We start from the raw sequence: 26,514 nt of genomic DNA on the forward strand, positions 1-26,514 counted from the left end.
ACTAGTACTCAGTGGAGTACTTCAAGGTTCTGTTTTAGATATTTTACTTTTTCGACTTTACGTAAATGATCTCCCAAGTATAGTTGAGTCATTGATGTTAGTATACTCTAAGGATGTAGAAATCTGGCGAGAAATAACGAGAGACGCAGATGCATGTGCTTTTCAGCGAGGCTTGAATATTGTGATTAGCTGATCTAAGAAGTAGCTGATGCCAATCGAAGCGGCAAAGTGTGTCTACATGCACTTTGGCGATACAGAGATAAATAGGTATAGCATTGGAGAAGTGCCTGTGCCCATGTTCCGGCCTCACAAGGACCTTGAGGCGACAGTGATCCATAATCTTAAGACCACACGTCAATGCCGGGAGGTTGCACCTAAGGGGTTTAGAACTATCGGCTTTAAGACAGACATTCACCAAGTAAGGTACTACCATGTTCAAAACATTATACACAACCTCAGTGAGAACTAAGCGTGGGAACTGCGTTCAGACTGCGAATCCCTGCATGAAAGCTGACTCGTGTGTTCTGGAAAATGCACAAACGGCAACTACCTGTGTAATTTCAGAACTCCTGGATTTACCATACAAGGTCGTTTGAAAACTAAACGTCCCTAATCTGTCCTACCGCAGATTGAGTTGATCTGATTTGGATGTATGGGATACTAAGAAATGATTTCGGGTCTAACATATCCTCTCTTTTTTCCACTAGATCAGGACATCACAGAGAACATATCAGACGAGTAGAAAACCCATGGACGAACAAAATACCCATGGCATACAGGTTTTCACACCGATTATCACCAATTCTGGCAATTTATTACATAAAATAGTGCTGTCTTCACCTTCAATTCACTCATTAAAAAGAGAAGACTAGACACTCACGGAGGCCCACTAGCAAAGGAATAACAGGCAGTAGTCTTTCTGTCCTTACCAAACAAATGTGTGTGTGAATTTGTATCTGACCTTGAAAAAGTCCCCCGACCTAGCGGGTTAAACGACTAATATTAGCAACACGATCGCTCAGCACACTACCTACTTCTAGTTTCTATCCCAAGATTATAGTGATTTTAGGCTTGTGTTACTTCTAATTGTTGTTGATTGCTTTCCTTGATGCAAGTAAGTCCAACGCATGCCCCTACTAGGTCGTCCATTTGCTTTTTCTTTTTCAGCCTTCGTCACTTTCGCTACTTTGCATGCTCCATTAGTACACGTAGCACCTTCTGGCTAAATACGTACCGCTACGTCAATGGCAAGAACTTCCCGGTATCGCTATGGTAATTATGAAGTATAGGATATCGTCGTTTAAAAAATGCATTAGTAAGTTTTTGGTTTCAAAGCGCGCATACGTAGTTGTAGAGTAGCTTATTCACAAGTAACTATAAGCTTTTATGAATATTAGACAGCTGCAGGTCAAACTAAGCCACATTCTTTAAAAAGTCACACAGTTCTTTGAAAGTTCATCCATGTCTTGTTAATTTGTTAGTGCAGACGATGGCTGATGTTCCTGTAAGAAAATAAACTATATGGTTTCGATATATCTTACTGTATTTCAAGGTGTTACTCGTCAATCACTCTTCACATTGGTTGGTGTTTTAGCTATATAGATTCATAGGTTAGTTAAAATCATCACCCTGTTAATATCCAGACAAGGATTTCAAGGAACAAACTATTCACATCCTCTGACTAGCAGTTCCAATCTGTCTATGAATAAGACCTTCATTGGTTTCAGCGAAATCATGTTCACCAGACCCATCATAGTTAAATAACATCAGTACCGTGGAGAGTTTACTTCTACTGATGTAGTTGGATGTAGATAAGCGTTGCAACGCAGTAGCTGCCCAAAGTTTTGTGCGTTATGGTTACTTCACCAAGCATTCAAATGCTTTGACGAAGATATGTTTCGAATTCTATATACCACCTACGTAAGACGACACTTAGAGTACTGTATTCAAGTAGTTGGTTCATGTCTTATTAAGGATATTGGGCATGTTCAGGGTGTGGGAAGTCAATTAATGATTATCTGTTAACCCCCTTACGATGGGCACTTAAAATGCCAAGCCTTTCTTCCTTATCGTATTGTAGGACGCGGGATGACATTATTTTGCTATTCTGTAACTTTGATTACGATTTGGGTGTTAATATCTCACCTTTTTACTCCCTCCAGCACTAATAATCTTCGAGACCATAGTAAAAAAGTTCAAAAACCCCGATCTGATAAACTCAGAGTGGGGTTCATTTTTTCCCAAAGAGTGGTGAATGACCGGAATGTTTTACCCAAACAAGTATCAGCCCTATCTGTGAACATTTTCAAGGAGGAACTGGGCCTTCACGAGAAAATCTGTATGGATTAACACAGGTCCACCGACCTACCATTCTCATTACTGAGGAATGAAGATAGATGGACTCAGTTCAGTCCAAGCTATCTGGCCTGAAAAATCCTCAATACATCCCAGTACCATTTGCCTCGTACTCAAATAGATTAACACAATGCGTAAGATCAGTCCACAAAGTTACTGACTGCTGAATTCGGTTAGATTTCGAACGATAGTCGTAAACAATGGTTAGAGTCTGTAGGTAGCATTGTTCAGAATCGATCTCTGGCCCAGATTCATCCCCTTTGTATCTTGAAATATTCCCATACTTTTTATTTCACGAGTTTATTATGTACTCATTATCTACACTCAGTATTTTCTCCCATCAATACTGTTACTATTACCACTACATTGGCTCTGTGTTGATAATTTCACCCCTGTGCTGATATAGTTTGGCAAGTTGAACCAGTACGCATGTTCCGGTTCTTACGTTGCTTATGTCTGACCGAGGTGATCTAAATAGTTTCTCCCCATCATCACGATATTAGAATATCGCGATGCAATACTGAAGAAATACTATAGAGTTTAGAAAGTGTCTGAATATATAAACAGAGCTCCAAGCGCGGATTAATGATATCATGTGGTTTCGACAATAATATTTCCCTAGGACAAACCCATTTCCCCTCAAAATAAACCGAAATTCAACTACCTACTGAAACCACTACGGTTGCTACAGTTGGTTGGTTTAGCTAAATACCTCCTTGTGATATGTCTTGAACCGTTTTCTAGATTACTTCTTTAGCACAAAATGACTGGTTCCTGCCAACTTGTAACAAAAATATCGGATACCGAATTAAATACTTTTAAACAAATTAATAGTACCTAATCCCTTTGTAGTGTTTTATGTGGGTGGATTTGTAAACTTCTTTACTAAACCTGTGGATAATTTGCTTCGAGGTTTCTATGATGCGTTTTTCCTATGCAGACACCAACTAATGAAAAACGACTACGATAATAATCTGTCCTTAGCGACTGGAGGTTTCGATCATACTATCCGAATGTGGCAACCGAGCACTGGAAAATATATCCAAGGTTTTCAGCACAATGAATCACAAGTCAGTTACTTAAATGTATTCGAAACCTAAATCTCTAGGTAAACGCTCTTGAATTTTCCCGCGACGGACAGTACCTAGCAGCTGGTGGTTATGGTCGAGTTCGTATCTATGATGTTCAGGGTCCTGCAACACCCTTCGTTATGGTTTCAGATTTCACAAAAAATGTAAACACAGTTGGCTTTAATGATACAGGGAACTGGATGTTTGCAGGAGCTGAAGATCGTGTAGCAAAGATTATAGATTGGCGAGCCGGTGGAAATCTGTGGATAACACGTATTTACCAGGTAATCGTAAGTTACCTAGTTGTAAAACTATTTATTAAAACGCACAGAGGTTGGTGGTTAGGGACGTGAACAGTCGTTATTCTGACTTTGAGAAGCAGACTTAACACTACATTTAAAACAAAGCACTTTCCTAGTTCAATGGTTATCCTATGGTTTTATCCTCCTTTCGTGTCCGTGTTTAGTGTGATTGTCTTCCAACTGTTGTTCAATTTCACCTCTTATATTGTTGTTGAGTGTAACAACCTGGATCGACTCAATTTTGCGCAAGTTTCGACTTTGAGTTGTATTGATTTTTTCTTCGAGTATTGATTCAGTGGTTCAAAAAATACTGGATAGTAATGGAATACTAAAACTTTGAAGTGATTATTATCATTAATCGCTTTATGATACTAACCTGTGAACGTGAAACTTGGCTAAACAAATAGGCGTAAGTACATACTAGTCTTCACAGATTAAAATTTTATAAACAGGTTGACTCACATTACTTTTAATCTTTTCACTTTTGTTGTCCCATAATGCATACTTATTAACTTCAACTTATAGCTTAGTAACTAATTGATTTAATCCTTATCCTGGTCTGTTGGTATCTACTACTGAGGAGTTTTAGTATGAATGGAACAGCCATTTCGTACTCTTTTCTCAATGTTTCTGTTTCTTACATAAGGTTGTAATAAAAAATAAAGAATACACAATTTAGATAGACAATCAGTGGTCTATGATTAAGTGCCACGGTTATGAAGTTCATAAGCCGTGGATAGCTACAGAACACTTTTAGTTTATTATTAGATATTTGTATACCTCTCCTAATTCACCATAGGGATTATCCAAATAGTTTTTATGTAGACGTGCATCGGCCGTTTGTGTGAACTTGATAAATGTAATTCCATCCTCAGGTCTTACAATAATTTGACTTCAAAATTGTTATACTTAAAGTTGTTCAACCCTCACATATCGCTCTTTGTTTCTCAGTACTCTAATATTTGACGGACAATTGTGATTGTGTAACCTCAGATATTATTACTATCAGTATTGCTTTATTAGATAGTGGGAGTAATCTAAGTCATGTTAGCAGTATTCAAAACCAGAACATCATCTGTTCTTTTTTTTCTTACGTAGACGTCCTCGAGCATTAATACAATGTTGCTTCATCGCAATCAACATGAAATTCTCATCGGAACAAGTAAAGGAGAAGTTATAGTTTGGGACCTTCGCAACAATGCGGCTAATTCTATATGCATTGATGGCCAAATTGAACCCATTCATAGTTTATCTATTGACCAAGAAGTAACTTCATTAGCTGCAGTTAACTCTGCTGGTCAACTTATTGTTTGGTCTTTAACAGGTGATTCTGCTTGGAAACCTATCGAAAAAGTACGTTCGCACTTTATGTATACGCATTTTAATATGTATCTCTACTTTTGGGTTTCAAATCAATGCTATTTCTTAATTGAGTATTATTAGAAATAAACATAATTACAGTGATAATAAAGTAATCTGGTACATTAAGGTTACTAGTCCAGTTATACTATTAATGATCGATGCAGAGTAACCGTCTCTCTTACTTTACTAGAGATCGGGTGTTTTTTATACCTTTTACTGATATCCACAGATATATCCATGTCTTACGTTAGATAAATTTTCATATACTGTATGAAGAATAAACATTTCAGTGCATTTTAAAATGTGTAGAGCTATGTGACATGCACAAAGTCAAATCAACTGTTTGACATTTTACACAAATGCTATTGCTCCCATTTGCTTCCTAACCATCTGATTAGCTGCGCCTAAGCGCTCTGAGACAGCCCACCAACTTTGGAAAATCATTCGGAATATAGTAGTTGGAAAATGCTTTGAGAGTCTTACTTTACTTTTACGGTTATTATGAGGAGCGGGTAGAACAGGTACAGCTAATTCATTTAGTCGTCAAAACACCAACCGCAGCTGCTAGCTTCATGTGCGGGTTGGGCTTGCCTATTTTGATGGCTCAACTGAGCTATATTGATTGGAACACATGGTCCTTTATGTCTTACTATACCAACAAGAACGGTAAGACTAAATATTGCAACTTAAGGTCCGAGGGCGAAGTATTACTGCTAACTTTAGGGGTGTGACTAGCAGTAAGGTGTTCACTCTAGACAACCAGCATCTGTAGCGATACTACCTCACAACGGAAGGAAGGGGTTAAGAAAGGTTGACCCTAAAAATGTCACCCCTCACCTTACACCATGGACTTCCGACTTCGGTGTTAATGTTTCTTGAAGTGTGGAGCTAATGAGTCAGAAACGTCCCATAAAAAGGTCATGCGCGACCGGCCTCATGCACTTGTCTCTTTAGCTCTGCAGTCATGCTCTCGAGTCGCTAAGACCACCACCACTTCATTTTCCTTCTCAGGTCCCTCAAAATATTTACTGTGTGGGAAACCGGGAAGTGACAACCGCCCTTATAATTCTAATGGTACCCGAGATCGTCTTGTTGACAATCGAGTCTGTCACTCACCGTGTACTAATTCTCCCATCCCCACAACTAAATTCTCCCGTATATCTTTATCACTACGAGCCACTAATGTTAATTACTTGAGTTCACGAAATGTTATTCTTGGTCTCCTGAATCCACGCTCTAAACTGCATGTTGGAGCTTCTAAATTTTGAACTTTAAGTCAGATAGGATAACAGGGTTCTTTAGCCAGTACTCTAGAATATTGCACCATCGATGAATGCTGTGTCTCCGAAACACACATACAGGATCCAATGACAGTCATTCATTTGACCTCACCTTGTCAATATAAAGAATCGGAACGATTTACTCTTCGCGTATCTGTAGGTCCCCACTGGTGTGGTTGTAGTATTGTTCAAGAGTAAAACAGCTTCTGTCAGACTGGGTTCAAATAGGCAGTCGTTTGTGCGCTGTCCGACTAAATAAAACAGTAACAACTCGAAAAGATAGGGATACGCCGTTGCCTCTTCGTTGTCTTTGCATACGATCCCACTGATTGCAGCTTGGATGAAGCTAAAGATAATTTGTATAGGAAGCTATCCAAATCCATTTTAAAAGCTAAACGCTCTAATTAATAGTGACAAGTTACTTTAACGCTCAAGTAGGTAGACTAAACCAAATCGTAAGACATTTTGATAGATCTTACAGTGTTGCGGCTCAGCAAATGGATAATGGTGGCTGTCTGATGCAACCATGATCAGATAATTGTCTGTTTCTAGCAAAAATCAACTCTAAACATAAGAAAAAACATCGTCTGACGTGGCGACCTCCACAATTGACTCAGCGATAGTTTCAAATAAATCACGTTGCCATCAACCATTGTTTGAGTTGCTCATTTAAAAACTCGTTCATTCTGGAGCATATGTTTAGGACTTGGATCATGTTCTAGTTCGAGCACGTATTTATCTGCACCTAACTGAGCGAAAAAAAACCCACAGCAAGTAAACCCCTTAGATTAGATCAGAGAACAAGCCAGCCAACCTTAAAAATGATATCCGTCCTGAGGTGGCTTGGCTTGATATCTAAAAAGCTGTGGAAACAACGGTGATATATATTTGTAAATTAAACCAATAGGGTAAGTAAAATCATTAGATTTCAGCGGTTCATTACCGCTCGGGAATTCATCCCGTCTGGCTTATTTATTTTAATTGAACACATAATATTGCACCAAATAGATATGCGCCACGTAAATCATTCGATTTGTGTGTGTGCTGTGATACTGCTCGGGTGACGAGACCGAAGCAGGTGGTTTCCTTAGGGGGCCACACCACGAGCCTTTGACTTAAAAGTCTGATCCACAAGACAGTGAAGCAACGTAAGATGTGCAGTCCCATGGTAGCCGGTCACTAACAATAGGTTCATTCTCCACTTGTTCCTTAAGGATACTAGAGCCCATGTGCTCGATTGGTTTGGAATCAGAGTTTTCCAACTCACCTAGGTGGACTCTCCATGTCCATCAACCCGGTTAAAGCACTGAACATTCGCTTTTCGTCCTCCCAATTTCGTAAACAACACCCTCGCCATGAGATGGTAGTGAGTAGGACTTCCCTGGCAGTGGCTGTATACGCGTGCCCGTGTGAGAGAGTTTTGAGAGGGAGGGTGGAATCTCCCCACCCTCGACCGTACCAGGGCGTTTGTGGGCTCCGAATATGGTGAGGAGGGGAGGCACCTTAAATGTAGGCAGTGGTGAGTAGATGGAAAAGACGACAGCGATAAGTAACAGTGGACAACTTTTCAGACTTATAAAGTAAACGGGTATTACGAATCCGGCTGTTAGTGAAACTATCTCGTAAAAAGATGTGATTATTCACACTTGGTCCAGGAGGTTGAACTGATGGGCGAAAAACTTTATGGAAGAGTTCAACTGGCCCTCAATCGCAATTCAGTTACCCACTACCTCCAAACAGCTTGAATGGCAAATTGATGTATGTCCTTCAACTCTGAATAAGGTTGAAAAGGATATACGTAGCCTAAAGTGAGGAAGAGAGGTAGGGCCTGGGGTACTAACCTCTGGGAGTTTTTAGGATGGTGGTCCAGTTTCAGAAGTTAGATTGACTGAGACCTTGGCTAAACTCTGGGAAATGGACGTAATCCCACCCAACTGGTCTCAATCGCTGGTCGCCCTAGTTTTTGAGAAAGAACAGTAATCTTGTGACAATCACTGAGAAGTCAGTTTAACTAATATGGTGTCTAAAATATTGGCCTCAACAATATTTCAACATTTAACCAGATCTCTTGAAGAGCAAACCCGTGGAAACCAGGCTGGTTTCAGATATGGATAAGGATGTATAGACTAAATATCCACCTTTTGACAGGTCCTGGAACATAGATACTTTTTAACGTCCAACTATGGTTGTATGTCTTGACCTTAAGGCGGCGTCCGACGCCGTTGACAGTGAGGTTCTACGGGAGTCTGTCATCGAAAGGAGTACCAAAGAAGCACGTTAACCTTGTACAGGCTCTCTATCCAAACACTATTGGCCTAGTCAGAGCTTATGGTGAACTGTTATTGTAATTGTCGTTGCCCGCCTACCTCGATGGACAATGTTTTCTAGTGTAGGAGCAGGCTGGAAGAAAGTTAGGGGTGACCAAACCATGAAGACACTGATAACTGAACTGTGCCATGTTAATACGTGGTTGGGGACTTTGAATAGCGTGGTTCAAAATCGTTTGCCATGGCGCAGATGCATCCGTCCTCCGTCTTCCAAATTCTGAGATTCTAAACTCAACTATTTTTTGTTTTTATTTTACTAATTTATATTTACTCGAATCGTATCTTCGATGCCTCATCTTTCCTAATAACACAAACTGCCACTACCTGTACTATTCTGGGATTTGGCTTGACAATTTTTATTTTTCTGTGCTGATGGGGTATGGCAACTTGAACCGAGGTGCATACGTACAAGGTTACACGTTGCGACTGACTGGTTCAGTCAAAAAGAATCTTCAAGTGCTGATCTTAGAAGACAAAAATCGGAAGTCTTAAAAAAAACTAAAAACTAAGTCGTTTATGGGCGATATGTTAATTCCTATATATTGTATTGTGATGGTAACGAAGTAGCTATTCCATGACACTGATATTTTACAACAACGCAAACCAAATAACTATATGAACGTTCGTCAATATTTGAACGAATGGTTTGACAGAAATAGGATAAATCATTCGTCGAAACTATATTTGAAATAACTGTCGCGACTGAAATCTAAATCAACTAATTTTATTTACTACCTTGAAAAAGTGGAGGCAACAATCACTGGATAAAACGTTGAACTTCAGTCCCTGGGTTCAAATCAAATATTTAAGAAAGGCTAAAAGAAGTCGTTGTCCTACGTTTCATTGATAAATCATTGGGTCATGTCTACCCATCGATTGTGAGGAATTTCGAGAGACGGAAATAAGAGAAATAAAAAGACAGGGGCAGCGTGTGAAACCGTTACTGGACATCTATCTCTTTTCATTAGAGAAAGAAAGGCTGTAAATTAGTTGGCATAAATCTTTCTGACAAGGATGGAACTACAGTACTGGGTGGGGCGTTTTGAAGAAAACACTAATTAACATCCAGTTATTCTCCAGTAAAACACCATCCTATAGTAACTTCAATGGGAGATTGACACAAATCTCGCGATTTTTAGTGACGTCAAAAAGATTATATTTAACTTGTGATGAAAAGGAGCAGCAGGACCTGATAAGTTAACTCCAAAATACTTGAAGATGGTTATTTATTTCAGGTATAGAAAGCCCAATGGTTAGGACCTGAATATAAACGGTGATCTGGTATTAAGACCGCTTGGTTTTCAGCATATAGGTAGCAGGTTTGAACCTCACTCTACGTACTTCAGTCGCCTCAGATATTCTGATACGACCAAAGGTGAGAATTCTTCTCTCACAACTCCGCATTCACAGGCATTATAAGAAAAATCGTCTTAAACGGATTGTTGTTGAGAAGTTGGCTTCACCCACCATCACAATAAAATATAATCTTTAGCTTAGTTGCTAAATTGCTTTGAAGTGTAGATGAGGTATGGTTACATTAACAGTATCCCAGGTAAATAGTAAGTAGATTCACTTATGCCTTCACAAAACGTCTCATTTATTTACGCTGGCTTCTCGATTACTTATAGCATATCAGTTTACTCTGATGGATCGTAAGCACGACAAAACGTCGAAGTGTGCTAACGATTTTAAAGCACTAACTGCATCTGAAAGCTTTTAGAAGCTGTCTTGACTTATCTTAGCGGACTGGTATTATAAAACACATCTCAATAAAGAAATCTATAAAGTTGATAGCTCACCAGTTGGGAGTCTTTAAAGATTTCTCAAGCGCGGTAAAACTGGTCGATCAAACCTTCGTGTGTCATTGTCTATTCCCACGATTAAGCGGAGGTCCTTAAGCATTACAATTCATCAGGATTAGATAACATTACCCTACTTAACGACAAAAGCGAACTTCTAGTCAAAATAACGGGCCGAATCATTCATCATCTTCCGATACCAGTGTTCATTCATCCTAGGACCAAGGCGATTCCCATATCCATCTTTAAAAATGGGTTACATTAAAGTGTCCGACAATAATTGGAGTACAAGTGTACTTTCAAGTCCCTTTAAAATATTGGCTACCATCATATTCAATAGGTTGTGCGAAACTCATGAAATACAAACTCGCGAGCAGCACACCGGTCTTAGTTTAGATTGTATTGATCATGTTCTCACTTTTCACCGAATTCTTAGGGACACTTATTATAATGTAATAGTTACTAAGATTCTTTATATCGGCCTCCTTTGATTCGTTAAATAGGATTATGCTCTGAGATCATCTGTTGTAGAAAGATTGGTCAGAAATTTTTGTTAACATACTTTGCGCGTTTTAATAAAATATCTTAAGGAAAGTTATGACATACAACCACCTGTTTATTGTTTCAAGTCGGCAGTGAGGTTGAAAGGAATTATCAATTCTCACCCTAGAATTACTTTGTCGATTGCAGGCTTATAAGAAAATGATGATGGGCTTTTCTATCTCCAGTTCGGGTATGACACTATCATTATATGCATAATCTAGTTCAAATCACATATAATCGGTTAACAATTCATGTGAATAAATAATTCCAAAATGCGAAGCAATTTCGAAAAACACTGAAGATGGTTTCTGCACTCATGTCATGTAAGTGCTGATGGTGGCATAGCAGATGAAGTCATTCTACGCATCATAATTACTCGAGTAGCTTAAGCCACTTACATGATGTCAGTCTATCTGTAGTACATCGGGTTTAAGGCGGCATCTCCAAAAGTGATCCTGCTCCTATATCTGTTCGCCAACTTTGTGTTTGATCGTCAGTATATTCAAAGGATTATTTCGATAGCAACACAATTTGATTGGTGGCAATTCGATTGGCAACAATCCTAGGATGCCGGTTTCAGTTGCCTCAACATATCTGTATTATGATCCCGCTACTTCTCTGTCGCATGTCGACGCTAGGAGTGGAAATGGAGACAAAAACGTATTTGGCTAATAATATTGTTTGGGATAGTATTATAAACGAGGGCAACTAGCTCGTTCTGATAATGTATGAACTCTTGTTGCTATCCCCTGAAATATCAGAAGCGTTTAGATAGATTTTATTATACTACCAAAGTTCTTTTATTTTTGAGAAAGAACTTTAGCGATATTTCTTGGTTTAAGATTTTTAGTAGTCGCCTTATGTGGTCTTTAATTTCTAGTTAACATCGAGAATATACATCAATAGGCGTTAGACTACAATACAATACCTTTTCTTGTTATGTTTACTAAAACTTTATGCTAATTTTTTTCTAACAGCATCGGCAGAAAGTACATCCAACCTATGTTCTGAAAGTGCAATTTTCGCCAGATAGTACATTGATAGCTACTGGGGGAGGTGATGGGAAATTTAATCTTTTAAAGACTGCTGATTTCAGTTTAGTTACAACGCGACAGGGTAGTCCATCAGGTCATCACTGGGTTTGGGATTGCGCATTTTCGGCAGACTCTCGCTTTTTGCTCACTGCGACTTCCGATGGAGTTGCTCGCTTATGGAATTTGGAGACAGGTGAAGTACCCGTTGAATACAAAGGACATCAGAGAGCAATCACTTGTATGGCCTTCCGTGATCATTCTTTGAAGTCTATGTAGTCTTTAACTCAATGAAAACTAGATGTACAGTATGAAAACAAATGATTGATCTTATGGATTTTTACTTTTTTTAAAGCTGTTATAAACGTGAACTTCTGAGGTTTTTGTAAGTGTCAATTTATTTTCTTAGCATGGTGCAGCAGATGTTAATGCTTGCAAAGTGCCGCTGTTTATAATACATCAGATTTCCAAATTAGAGTACAACGTCGAAAAATTCAATTTATGTGAATTGATAGATGAATGAACCTTTTATGATTTCAAACGATCTATACTTTTTACAGTAATGTACTTACTCTAGTAAGAATTATAAAATAAGGACCTTGTTGTGTGTATCCGCATTTTTCCACTTGTGTAAAAGTTATTTAGACCCATGAGTTGTAGTCATTACGCTTTCCGAAGTTTGTTTGTCACGCAGGTTTCTGTAGTTGTTGTTTTATAGTTCACAAATAGATTCGTTCTTGGGCCAATATGTTTCATTGAAATTATGAACTGACCAATGGTCTACAGTTTAAGCGTTTGCATACGACACTGAAAGTTCTAGGACAATTTCTGGTGTGAACACGAAACACTCGTGTTTTTTGACAATAGGAATTGAAGATTACTTGGTTTCGGTCCGCGCAACCATTGTAACCAGTGGTTGGAGACTCTGGTTGACACTGCTCAGAATCGATCACAAGGGCGTAGATGCATGCACTCTTTGTCTTCCCTTAAACCATGTGATTGAAATTGCTTTACACCTTTTTTTCTATGGACTAATTCCTTCTTCCTGTATTATATCCTTATACGCGATCTTTCTCTAAATACATTACTATCATTGAAGTAACTACTTTATGAATTTGGTGTTCATCGCGTTGTGCTAGTGAGGTGTCACAAGTTGGACCGATGCATATATGTGCCTGGTCGTACGCTGAAGATGACTGACTTGATAAGCAACAGGTGCACATGCGAATACGTTCGGTACAATTGAGTACGCAGGGACGCCTTTATGTACTTGACTTCAAACTACATACTTAGTTAAGTGTTTTAATTGTTCCCACTGAACTTCCTCATTAAAAACTCCCCTAGAATTAGTCAACAACTCCACAATGTAAGTTATAGAGTGCAATAGTCTGAGCTACGGGACTTTCTACGCCATTTCCATAGGTTACCATAGTTGTGTTAAGGCTTTCAGCCTTTCTCCGTATCATTACTAATCCATTATTTTGTCTCATTTACTACACAGCTAGTTAATTTTATTTGACCGTGCTAATGTGTTGTAACAACTTGAACTAAATTACGCTCGTGCTCATGTGTACATTGATTATGACTGACCATGAAAATAAACCAAGTTCCCTTTTAGAGAAAGCGGATAATATTGCTGACGAAAGACATGATTATCAGCGGTACCGAACAATCCAAGTCACGCATAAAACAAAAAATATGGATTTATTCTGTCAAAATAAGTTCATCCAAACTCCAGTCTTCAAAACTCCCATCAGGAAGGAAACGTCGAATAATGATAGGTATCTTGTTAGCCCTTAATTCCTTTTCAGCAATTTTTAGAGGATCTCGTTCACCATCCAGTTCAACCATAACGGGAGCAGACATTGATAGTTGCAGAGCTCGTGCACCTAAAACTCTAGCACGCTCATACTTCGTAAGATATGGAGTAGTGATCCGTTTACTTTTTTCTACTGGGGCAGCCATATTTTGACCTGATAAGCGCGGCGCTTCATCAGCTGTTATGTACGTGACACCTTCTATAAAATAATATGCAAACGCTTAGTGACTGGTCTCTGTAAAATCTCTAGAAATGTATATTATATAACTAATTTTAGTGTGTACTCAATCTGTGCAGAGTAGTTTGAAGATATCACATAAACTGCACTACTAAACAAAGAGTCTAATAACCACGAGTACATTGTGTAGGAAGTAATTACGCTATGTAGATGTGAAGTGCAAGCCCGTTACACATTAAAAAGTAATCAGGGTTGCGGAGAAACAGTTTTTCCACAATATTGATAGACTCAGAAAGACCTACCGATGTTTATATATTTACTTAAACACACACAATGAGGCACCAAATAAATTGCTCAGTTCGTTTGACGGCTGCGATAACGCCCGGGTGCCGAAACCGTAGCAGGTGGTGTAAGATGTGATCGATAAACGAACCAACCAATAATAAAGGGAAACGCCCACCACCACATTAACTCCTTTTGACCTTGTACGACTGTATCTTTTTATTAGCCAATCACAGTTTAATGTTCATTGTAAAACAATATTTGCTTGTTGGCTCATTCTTCCTATTCTCTGGCTACCGTTCGGTATGTTATTTGTCTCTTTTTTCCTGTATTAATAGACTGTACTGTTCGTTTGCACACTAACGATGTTAATTTATGTTTTAGAAACAGATAAAGTTTATCAAGCCAAATAGCTTACTTGTTCTGACTTTGGCTAGACCAAGACTCTGTACTCGACGGTCTAGAGATTAGCTTCGAGTTGAATCTGTAGGAAATTGCTTCCTACAAAGTTTCGAACGGTATCTCATCAAAGTTTCGTACATTGGGTACCTTTAGATGTCTATGGAGAGTCGTAAAACTGATCATATTCCTGAATTGTCTCCTCATTATTCAGAAACCCATAGTGATGACCAGCTCGGAGGAAATACCTACCGAATGGATCCCTTGTTAGAGTTAGAATTAGCTAAAGTTCGTTTAGCTCAGACAAAAAGAAATCGAGCTAGAACGGTTACGCCAAAAAGGAAAAGAACATTATGATCAAGTTATGGTTGACAAGGCGATGACGTATGAGTCTACATCTGTCGTTGATGTTCCTCATAGAAAAGACTGGGTAACAATGATGTCTAGAGCTTTAGACCTACCAAAGAAAGAGATTATAAGGTTTGATGGTAACCCTATGAACTATTGGAGCTTCATACGGAATTTTGAGGACTGTTTTGACGAGAGCATTGGGTTCCGATCTAGGTTAAACTATTTGATCCAGTACTGTGATGGTGAAGCTAAAAACACTATTGTTCATTGCGCATTGCTTGAACCAGAAGAAGGCTATCGTAAAGCACTAGAACTTCTCGAGGAAGCATTTGGTCAGAAGCATATAGTAGCTCATGCATTTATTGATAAGAGGCTGAACATCCCTGCCATTAAAGGGACCGATCCATATAATTTAAGAAGGTTGTCTCGTGAGATGCATATTTGTGAGCTAACACTCACGCAGATGAACTATGTATCTGATCTTAATTCTACAAAGACTATCGAATGCATGTTTTTAAAACTCCCGTTACACCTGCAAAGAGAATGGGTTAAAGTTGCGTGTAGAATTCTTAAGACAGGTAGAGAACCTTCATTCAAGGACCTTTGTGAATTTGTGAAAGAGCAGTCAGACATTGCTAATACTAGGTACGGCTTACTTGTCAACCGCGGTAGTAATAGTGGCAATAAAGATGTTGGTGTTTTAAAAAGGAAAATTAGTACAGATTACAATTCAGCAAGAATATCTTATGCGAGTGCTAGTGATGATAACGCTCTCTTACGCAGTTCATCTTGTTTGGAGTGCTCCAGTAATCATTCTTTAGATCAATGTCAGAAATTTAAAGACAAGAAGGTTAGAGAAAGGAAGGAATTCGTTCTTAGACACAAGTTGTGTAATGTATGCCTGAAGGCAAACCACGTAGCAAAAAACTGTCGATCGCCGAGATCATGTGCTGTCGAAGGGTGTGGCTGGAGACACCATACCTTGTTACACGAGTTGCGGGAAGAACCAAGGAATACTAATATTGATGCACACATTAACACCCAGCTATGTACGGAGAAAAGTGTTGAGCGTGTACAGAAACAAGCAGCATTCGCAATAGTGCCTGTACTGGTAAGAAATGGAGAAAAGGTAGCACAGACTTGCGCCTTCTTAGATAGTGGGTCGGATGCCTCGCTTATTACAGAAGATCTAGCTAAAAGGTTGAATTTAGAAGGAGAGCCTAAGACGATTTCGTTGAAAACGTTGGATAACTATTCCACAATTCAGTGTAAAGAGGTTCAACTAGAGGTTTCCTCCTTAGACTCGTCTTCGTCATTTAGGATCCCAAACGTATGGACAGTCGAGAGATTACCTATGTTGCGCAGGACGGTACCAACGACGTCCCAAATGAAATCCTGGACGCATTTAAAAGACATAAGTTTTCCTAGAGTAGAGGATGAGAATGTCAAACTGTTGATCGGGTGCAACGCACCGAGTGTACACGAAATGAAAGAGTTAAGAACTGGAAAGTCGAATGAACCATTCGCCGTGAAGACTCCGTTAGGTTGGACGCTGTTCGGTTCCTATAGGAAACCTTGTGAAAGCAATTGTGCACTCAACCACCTCTCAGCTAAAGAGGAATTAGAGGATAAGTTCGAACAGTTGTACTCAACTGAATTCAAAGATCCATTTAGTCGTACTATATCGATGTCTGTAGAAGATCGTATAGCACTCAGTGCTATATCAAATTCAGTACAAAGGTTAAACGGGCACTATCAAATAGCTCTACCTTGGAGGCACAACCACGAGTTACCTAATAACAGAGAATTAGCAGAACGTAGACTTAGCTGTTTGAAAGGTAGACTTATTCGGGATAAGAAGTTGTTCCAAGACTATGTAGACTCCATGACTCGGTATGTAGAACGAGATTACGCTGAAAAGGTAAACGATAACCACTCTGATGGGCGAATTTGGTATCTTCCTCACCATCCAGTCTTCCACCCCAAGAAACCTAACAAGCTAAGAATAGTGTTCGATTGTGCAGCTCAATATGCTGGAACGTCTTTAAATAAGAGCCTTTATTCTGGGCCTGATTTAGTCAATAACCTAGTAGACGTTTTCACCAGGTTCCGGCAACGACCAGTAGGTCTTACAGCGGACATTGAAGCCATGTTCCATCAAGTAATAGTTCCGCCGCATGATCGAGACGTTCTTAGATATTTGTGGTGGCCAGGTGGAGACTTAGAAAAGGAACCCGGGATCTATAGAATGAAAGTTCATCTGTTCGGGGCAACTTCATCGCCATGTTGCGCCACCTTTGCTTTACAGAAAACGATTTCTGATAATAAAGATAAATTTCCCAGGGCTGTTACGCAAGCAGCTAAAGAACAGTTTTATGTGGATGATTTATTGATAAGTGTGGATACCATAGAAGAAGCCAAACGGACATATTCGCACTTTAAAAGACTCCTAAGTTTGGGAGGATTTAACTTAACTAAATGGACTAGTAATAGCGTTGAAGTGCTGGAGTTCATTCCAGAAGGAGACCGTGCTGAAGGAAGCATTACTGTCTGTGAGTCCAGTGAGACAAGTAAACGAACTCTTGGAATAGAGTGGAACATCCGAACAGACGAGTTATGTTTCAAAGTTCACGAATCTCACGGAAATCCCACCAGAAGGAATGTTTTATCGTATGTAGCATCTATCTTTGATCCAATTGGGTTTGTGGCCCCAGTAATATTGCCGGCTAAAGTGATCTTACAAGATACTTGTCGTCAGAAACTAGACTGGGATGCCGAGTTACCCATAGATTGTCAAACAAAGTGGAATAATTGGTGTAGACATATAAAAGGGTTAGACCACTTAAGGATACCAAGGTGTTTGAAACCAGGGTTTGAACCATCATCTGCGCAAATTCATTGTTTTGCCGACGCCTCCGAGTTTGCGTATGGTGTTGTTGCGTATATTCGTTACGAAAGTGTTTCTGGTCAGATTCATTGTTCATTCCTGCTAGCTAAGTCTAGGGTTGCTCCTCTAAAGCTTGTTACTATACCCAGAATGGAATTAACGGCCTGTGTTCTGTGTGCTAAGATTGGAAGGCACGTAAGGGAACAGTTAAGTATCCCCATTTCGTCAGTCATTTATTGGACCGATTCGACAGTTGTGCTTCATTGCATAAAAATACGACTAAAAGGTTTGAAAGGTTTGTGAGTAACAGGTTAGAAACTATACACGAGTTGTCTACGCCGAGCCAATGGAGATATGTGAAAGGTAAATTGAATCCTGCAGATCACGCGTCTCGTGGATTATCACTAAATGATAAGGCTAAGGTAAGAGAGTGGTTACAAGGGCCGAGATTCTTGTGGGAGGAAGAAAATAAGTGGCCTAACCTAGAAAAGATTGAGAACACTATAGCTCATGTATTGACAGAGGATTTCGAACTTCCAAGACACGATGATGAGTTCCTAGATCGATTTCGTACGTGCAAGTCGTGGTCCAGACTTCTAAGGGTATTTTCATACTGCAGACGGCTTATCAATAATATGTTAAACAAGAGGAACGGAAATCGTCTAACCTTAGGCGAGCTAAGTGCTGAGGATATCGAAAATTCGAAGAGTGACATAATTAAACTAGTCCAAAGTATCGCGTACCCGGCCGAAAAAGAATTCTAAACAGCGCACCGTTGACGCTCGGAGAAAACGCTTTTAGACAGCAAAAAGGTCAAGAAGCAATGGACGAGGTGAACAGGAGAAGAAAATTAATTCGTCAAAGTTCTATAAGAAATCTCAACCCCTTTATGTTTGAAGGCAAAATCCACGTGGGAGGACGTTTGCAGTTATCATGTTTACCCTTTGAAACCAAATATCCGATTATTCTTCCTAATAATCATTTTGTTACAGATATGATTATAATGCGTTATCATGTGATTAACGCACATGTTGGAGTTACTCAAACTCTGAGTAGTATTCGTGAGGAGTATTGGATTGTTAGAGGATATTCTACTGTTCGGAAGGTTCTAAAACGATGCTATTTATGTAGAAGACTTTATCCTAAACCATGTTCCCAACTAATGGCACCGTTGCCGGAATACCGAGTAGAGACTCATTCGCCACCCTTTAGTCAAGTAGGTGTGGATTATTTCGGACCGTTCTATGCCAAGCGTGGTAGAGTTGTCGAGAAACGTTATGGCTGTTTATTCACCTGCTTATCTATTAGAGCCGTTCACATCGAAATGGCCTATTCTTTAGATACGGATTCATTTCTATGCGCATTAACGAGATTTATTGCCAGAAGAGGATGTCCAAAGCGTATTTTTAGTGATAACGGCACAAACTTCCGAGGTGCAGATGCCAGTTTGAGACAGATTATACGTTCCTGGAATACTAATAAAATAGAAAACCACCTTAAAGAACGAGAATGTGAGTGGCGTTTTAACCCACCTAGAGCAAGTCATCGAGGTGGTGTGTGGGAACGCATTATAAGATCAATTAGAAGAATCTTAAGAGTGCTTTTATTCCAAAACGTGTTGACCGATGAAACTCTGCAAACCTTCTTAACTGAGGCGGAACGGATACTGAATGACAGACCTCTGGTTAAGATGACAGATGACCCTGGTACCCTAGAAGCTCTTACTCCGAACAAGTTGTTGTTGATTCATAAAAAATTATCATTCAACGATGCTTCGGTGGATAAGACGTTATTATACAACAAAAGATGGAAAGAAGCTCAAAGACTAACCGCCGCATTCTGGAATAGATGGATAAAAGAATATTTACCGACTCTTCAAGCAAGAGACAAATGGTTGGACGTACACAAGAACTTACAACCGGGTGACTTAGTCCTCGTTAGTAACGTCGAAATGAATAGAGGTCTATGGCCTAAGGCTATAGTCGAGCAAGTAAGCTATGGCCCGGACGGACGAGTCCGCACGGCAAAGTTGAGAACTTCAAACGGAGAAATCGTCAGAGATGTGCGAAGCCTATGCTTGCTGGAAGAAGCCGGTTGTCTGAAAGCGACGACGGCCATGGACAATGGACGTGGTGCGCGTTTCGGGGGGAGTGTAAGATGTGATCGATAAACGAACCAACCAATAATAAAGGGAAACGCCCACCACCACATTAACTCCTTTTGACCTTGTACGACTGTATCTTTTTATTAGCCAATCACAGTTTAATGTTCATTGTAAAACAATATTTGCTTGTTGGCTCATTCTTCCTATTCTCTGGCTACCGTTCGGTATGTTATTTGTCTCTTTTTTCCTGTATTAATAGACTGTACTGTTCGTTTGCACACTAACGATGTTAATTTATGTTTTAGAAACAGATAAAGTTTATCAAGCCAAATAGCTTACTTGTTCTGACTTTGGCTAGACCAAGACTCTGTACTCGACGGTCTAGAGATTAGCTTCGAGTTGAATCTGTAGGAAATTGCTTCCTACAGGTGGTTTCCTTGAGGGCCACACCTCGAACCTTTGACTTAAAAGTCTGATCCACAAGACAGTGAAGCAACGTAAGATGTGCAGTCCCATGGTAGCCGGTCACTACCAATAGGTTCATTCTCCACTTGTTCCTTAAGGATACTAGAGCCCATGTGCTCGATTGGTTTGGAATCAGAGTTTTCCAACTCACCTTGGTGGACCCTTCGCGTTCACCAACCTGGTTAAAGTGCCGGACGTATGGTTTAGACATTTTCGAGTTATGAACACCTGTTTTATTACAGGATTGTGCAAAGCTTAATGATAGGTCCAGTAAGATAGGTATTGTTAGACATGTAAATCTTTGAATAAGTGAGCTACATCACCTGTATAGTCCATGGAATTTCCGTGGATTGTTTCTCATCACAAGAAAGAGGCAACGGTATTGAAGACAGAGGGTTATATGTCGAATCTGCAGCACCTCACATTAACGAAGCAAGAAAGGTAAGTAAGCAGGCCATAAGGGGAGAGAAATCGAAATTAATAGTGACGAAAATATAGAACTCCGGAAGTCTAAGAAGACAAACAGCATCAGCAAATAAAAGGTTAGGAACGACACTTCGTCCAAGAATTAAAGTATTTATTTATTTATTTGGACACATGAATATTGGTACAAGAGAGCGCCAATATATATGCGCCACACAAAACAATGAAGATTCGAGAGGAATACAACGAAAGAAAAAGAGAAAAAAAAGCTAAGGAGCGCAACAAAAAAAAAGAGAACAATAACGAAGAGATTGCTGTAAGGCAATGTGCTAGTAATCAGGGAACGGAAAGGTACAATCGGAAGAAATCTTTCAGGTAAGGGAGACACAACCACTTTTTATGAAGAAAGCAAAAGAAGGTTACAGCAGGATCGCCACTGGCTTCTATTCTGAGCCATATCTGATAACGTCTCTAGCCACTGTGTAGCACCATCTCTCGGACCCCAACCAGGGAGTCGTGAAGAACCAACACAAGCCAGTCCTTTGCAGCTTTCTTTCATGCCACGACACCATGTCATGCACTGACCACCTCTCCGCTTCTTCCAACCAGTCCCAGAGTCGGCAAATAATGCACGACGTGGAATTCTCTGAGACGACATTCGGAGAACATGTCCAAGCCACCGAAGTCGGTGTTTCAAGATGGTAACACCAATTGAATTATCATCTCTGTGCCCGAACACACGATGCCGAACCTCTGTATTACTGACATGGTGTTGCCACTGAATGTCAGCAATCCTTCGGAGACAGCGATGATCGAACACAGAGAGTCGTCTAACGTCCTCAACTCGGAGAGGCCAGGTTTCACAAGCATAAAGCAAAACTGCTTTCACCGACGCGTTGTAGATCCGACCTTTTACAGCCAGACTAACATCACGAAGGCGCCAAAGATGGCCCAGATTGGCATAAGCCGCTCTGGCTTTCACTATTCGTGCATTGATCTCATCACTCACACCCCCACCAGCACTTATGCAGCTACCCAGATACACGAACTTCTCGACTACGTCTATCTGCTCACCATCCAGGGTGAGTACAGGATTGGAATCCTGCCAGTCTTGTAGGAGTACTTTGCACTTCGAAGGTGCGAAGCACATACCATACCTACGGACACTGGTTGCCAACTGATTAAGTGCGGATTGCATGCCTTGGGCATTATCGCACAGTAAGACAATATCATCCGCATACTCAAGGTCGAGAAGTCTTTCTCCAGGCAACAGATCCACACCACCATTACTTACATTCATCAGAGCTGTTTCCAGAATGTCATCAATGGCAAAGTTGAAGAGGAATGGTGAGATTGGGAAACCCTGCCTAACCCCACTGCTCGAATGGAACAATGGAGAAAGGTGGCTGTATGCCCTCACTCTGCCTGAGGTGTTTGTATATAGGGCTTTTAGGATGTTAATAAACTTCTCAGGCACACCCTTCTTCAATAGACAATCCCAGAGAACAGTCGTATCCAACGAATCGAAGGCAGCCCTGATGTCAAGAAACACTACGATTGTTGGCCTTTGATAAGTATGGCGATGTTCTAACATTTGGCGGAGGGTGAAGATATGATCAATACATCCTCGACCAGAACGAAAACCAGCCTGCTCCTCGCGAGTCAATCTTTCTCGGGTTTTGAACAACCTACGAAGTATGATGGAAGCCAATAGCTTGGACGCAATCGGAAGTAGACTTATCCCCTGATAGTTGTTACAGGAACGACGTGAACCCTTTTTAAAGATAGGGACAACTATCGACTCATTCCATGACGTTGGTACATTCTCTAACACCCAAACCTTTGTAAACAACGTCGTCAATTCCTTAGTCAAAAAGTCACCACCATCTTTAAAAAGAACCGGAGGTAAGTCATCTGGGCCAGGTGATTTGTAACACTTCAAGAGTAGGAGTTCCTTGCGGACTTCCTCCTCGTTTGGTGGATCAGTCGTCACCGGCCATGGAGGACAGCACAGTCTGACCGATGTTGTCGGAGCAGCAGGCCAGTTGAACTGCCCTTCGAAAAATTCTGCCCATCGTCCAAGACGTCGATGGATGTTAGTGATTGGCATCCCATCATCCTCGCAGATTGTTTCACTCACACCAGACTTCTTGCTGCCAGTGGCTCGGATGAGCTGGAAGAGCTTCCGGTAGTTACCAGATACAGCTGCTGCTTCCAGCTCATTAGCACGCTTCGACCACTAGGCTTCTCGGTCCTTACGCAAGCTTTGCCCAATTTCCTTACGTAACATCCTTCGTTTATGGTCAAACTCACGGTCACCCGGAGTAGACCGACGGGCTTCAATGAGTTGTAAGGAACCAGAAGAAACCCAGTGCTTATAAGCGGGACGTTTCGCAAACCCACAACTGACTGTACCCGCCATTTTCATGGCGTCATGCAATTGCAACCAATGCTCATCTATACTTTTCGGTGGAGTGGTACCTAGCCTAGAGGCTAGCTCGGTTCGATACTTATTTGCGACAGAAGTTGCAACCAGCTTGCTAATATCAATACTTTGCTGGCGGTCACTTCGTTGTCCACTGAAAAGTAAGGCAAGATTGGCGCAGACCAAGGCATGGTCAGAGTCCAGATAGGTACTCCAAAAGGAGCGGCAGTCTTGTACACAACCACGCCAGCGGTAGCTGATCGCGATGTGATCAATCTGAGTCCAGGCTTGGGATGCAGAGGGAGGACGCCAGGTGGCACATCGGCGGTGACTGTGCCGAAAGTTAGTGCTAGCTAGAAACAGGTTGTGGTCTGTGCACAGTTGCAGTAGACGGTCCCCGTTATCTGACCTGCGACCAACGAGTCCCCATCGGCCACCTAAACGACTCTCTTCTGTGCCTAGACGCCCGACCTGAGCATTCAAGTCTCCGGCTAGTACTACAATATCTGTCGAACGCACTTTCTGGAGAAGAACAGATAACTGGTGGTAAAACTCATCCTTGATTGCATCCGGGCTGCAATCTGTCGGGGCATAGGCGGAGATGACGAAAAGGCATCGTTTCTCACGCCGATTTCTTCTTCGTCCTCTCATTTTCGTAAACAACACCCCCGCCACGAGAAGGCAATGAGTAGGACTTCCCTGGCAAAGGCTGTATACGCGCGGCCGTGTGAGAGTATTTCGAGAGGGAGAGCGGACTCACCCCACTCTCGGCCGTACCAGGGCATTGATGATGGATTTAATTGCTACCGTTATTGCGCGTAAACTAAGAACTTGAACCATTACTACCAAGAAGTTTGTAACTATCGAGATCGACCAACGGGAGTTAATGGCCTCATGGATTGACAGCACTTAATCCATTTTAAAAATTCATATCATAATTTGTATTAGACAAAGTGGTAAACAACTCTAGCCAACTGATTAGTTAAATATCAGCACTAACAAATGAGAAGTTTGAAAGATGAGAAAACATGATATCCTTGGGTCGCGTTATGACAAAGTATGTGGGACTTACCAGGTTTTGTGTCTAAATCCTCTTCTGGTACCTCGTCCAGAGGCTCTTCATCTGATTCAAAGTCATCTGCACCGCCATACTCATCACACATTTTACGAATAGTTGATTACCTAGAGAAATGTCAACGGAAAGTACTTGAATTTGTTTATATATGAACTTTTCTACATAACGATTTGGAAACCCATATCTCGGTACTGCCATTGTTCATAGCACGTTTTGGCTGTTACAATAATTATATGGACACAGTGATTTTTTCTTACAATGGTACCATTTGTTCTATGAAGTTCAATCATGCTTATAGTATGATCTGAGTCGTTAGAGTTTGTCATTAATTGTCAAATTAAACCCGATATCGGATGGAAAATCTTCTCAGCGTTGTTATCATTATAGTTGCGGCTCACTTTTAAAACGTAATATGTATCAGATCCAAAGAGAGAACTTATTACTTTACAAACAAACAGGGAGATTGTATAGATAGATCTGGATAAGAATATCAAGAGCAGTGGTAATGACTAACTCAAAGGATCTGTATAAAAAATCTTCTAAAAATATTTTTTCTGAGAAAACAGGCCACTAAGTGGGAAATTAAATCCTTGTTTTGCACTGTGTATATACAGCCAACCCGCATGAACAAGTCTCAGTTTACGATATGTGACTGGGTGGTGAATATCGATGGTGAGACTTCAATTTACGGACGATCTTTGGTCGACGCTGAAGTGATCCAGATACTGTTCACCTGTTGACTAGGACTACATGACAGTTATAAAGCAGGGTGAGGAATTAGAATTGTGATTTACAGTTGAAGGTTAGGATCATGAACTAGATTTAAAGTTTTTATCACGAGGTGGCATCATCTAAACTGCCGAAATGACATTCAGCCAGATGGACGAATGAAGTCTGTGTCAAAATACAAGATTTACCTTATATTTGATTAGTTCGTCTATAAATTATAGTCTCCCCGAATGAACTATACAAACCTCGAAGTGGCAATGTCACTGACTCCAGGTAACAGTGACGCTAGAACTCGAGTTTGGCGGTGACTTATATATTGCAAGTCGCCTAAAGAAACCTTGAATCTTTTCTTGTACAATCTGAATAAACGATGATTGTTGTACATAAATAACTTTAAAACAACGTTACAAAGTGTGTAAATACAGTATATACTTCAGTGTGTTCATTGTGTTCTAACCAATTTTACCGAATATCGACATCGCAGTCCGGATATTGAAAAGGTATTACAACAAGAAGGATTATTTCGCCAACAATGACTTTTATTTGGCTGCAGATGCACTTTCTGGCCAGTTTAGTAGTATTTGCTTCCCTCTGGTACCAGTGAAGAAAACTTTCGCCAAAAATTCAAAAAGGCATCTGACCTCACCGCTACTACAACGTTCGGCGAATTAGAGATGATGATAAGCACTCTCCTAACGCTTAATATGTCACAGATATTTAGTATCTGAAAAATTTACTCTCAGTTTTATATGTTATGATCGAGGACACCGAAGTTAGTCAGACCAGGATGCGAGAATGAAGTGGTTCGATGATATATTTGGAAGCTAGTCAATATGTCAAGAGCTATATGATCTGAGCTGACTAGTAAATGCGAAGCACGGTGTAACTAATTTAGACCTAATAAGGATGGTTGAACGATTGCCTGCAACCACAGTTCTGTAGCAAGATTCATAAGACCGGCAACGAAGTCGATAAATACAGAATTATTGATTTTCTTTTTTCATTATCCGCAATGGACCTCCCCGTTTAGTAAGGTACTAGTGTCCGTAAGACGCAAACAGCCAGGATTTTGAACTCAATCTACGACGTTCCGAGGTACTTGGTTGTGACAATGAGTACACTTAAAATTTCGAATAATCGTATTCTTCCGTTTTTTCATATTTTTCAGCCTTTCTATAGTAGAAAGAAATGAAAATGTAAGTACGTATAGAACTAAAATTGTGTTTAATAAGCGATCAGATCGTGCGAGAAAACCTGTAAGCAATCGAAAGTCAATAATTATCGAAAGGAGCACGCCGTGACCGTGAG

General features: G+C 40.4%; 2 protein-coding genes across 3 annotated transcripts; one reads left to right on the forward strand and one right to left on the reverse strand.

The window, feature by feature from the left end:
- The first annotated feature begins 809 nt into the window (after positions 1–809).
- MLST8_1 (Target of rapamycin complex subunit lst8) lies at positions 810–13,167 on the forward strand. Of its 2 annotated transcripts, XM_012943783.3 has the most exons (6): positions 810–1,114; positions 1,168–1,315; positions 3,296–3,425; positions 3,464–3,709; positions 4,826–5,080; positions 12,016–13,167. In XM_012943783.3, exons 3-6 carry the CDS (start codon positions 3,306–3,308, stop codon positions 12,346–12,348), a joined length of 954 nt encoding a protein of 317 aa, XP_012799237.3. In that variant the 5' UTR covers positions 810–1,114; positions 1,168–1,315; positions 3,296–3,305; the 3' UTR covers positions 12,349–13,167. The 2 variants fall into 2 exon arrangements, with proteins under 2 accessions (XP_012799237.3, XP_051073230.1); XM_051211016.1 differs by having other exon boundaries at positions 810–3,715; positions 3,757–5,080.
- Positions 13,168–13,614: 447 nt separating this feature from the next.
- Positions 13,615–25,590, reverse strand: POLR2F (DNA-directed RNA polymerases I, II, and III subunit RPABC2). Its single transcript, XM_051211030.1, has 4 exons — positions 25,272–25,590; positions 24,992–25,223; positions 24,475–24,954; positions 13,615–14,087 (listed from the first exon to the last, which is right to left on the reverse strand). The coding sequence occupies exons 3-4, from the start codon at positions 24,563–24,565 to the stop codon at positions 13,774–13,776; spliced, it is 405 nt and encodes a 134-aa protein (XP_051073231.1). The 5' UTR covers positions 24,566–24,954; positions 24,992–25,223; positions 25,272–25,590; the 3' UTR covers positions 13,615–13,773.
- Positions 25,591–26,514: the final 924 nt, after the last annotated feature.

Source organism: Schistosoma haematobium, chromosome 1 (genome assembly GCF_000699445.3).
Source record: "Schistosoma haematobium chromosome 1, whole genome shotgun sequence".
Taxonomy (NCBI): Eukaryota; Metazoa; Platyhelminthes; class Trematoda; order Strigeidida; family Schistosomatidae; genus Schistosoma; species Schistosoma haematobium.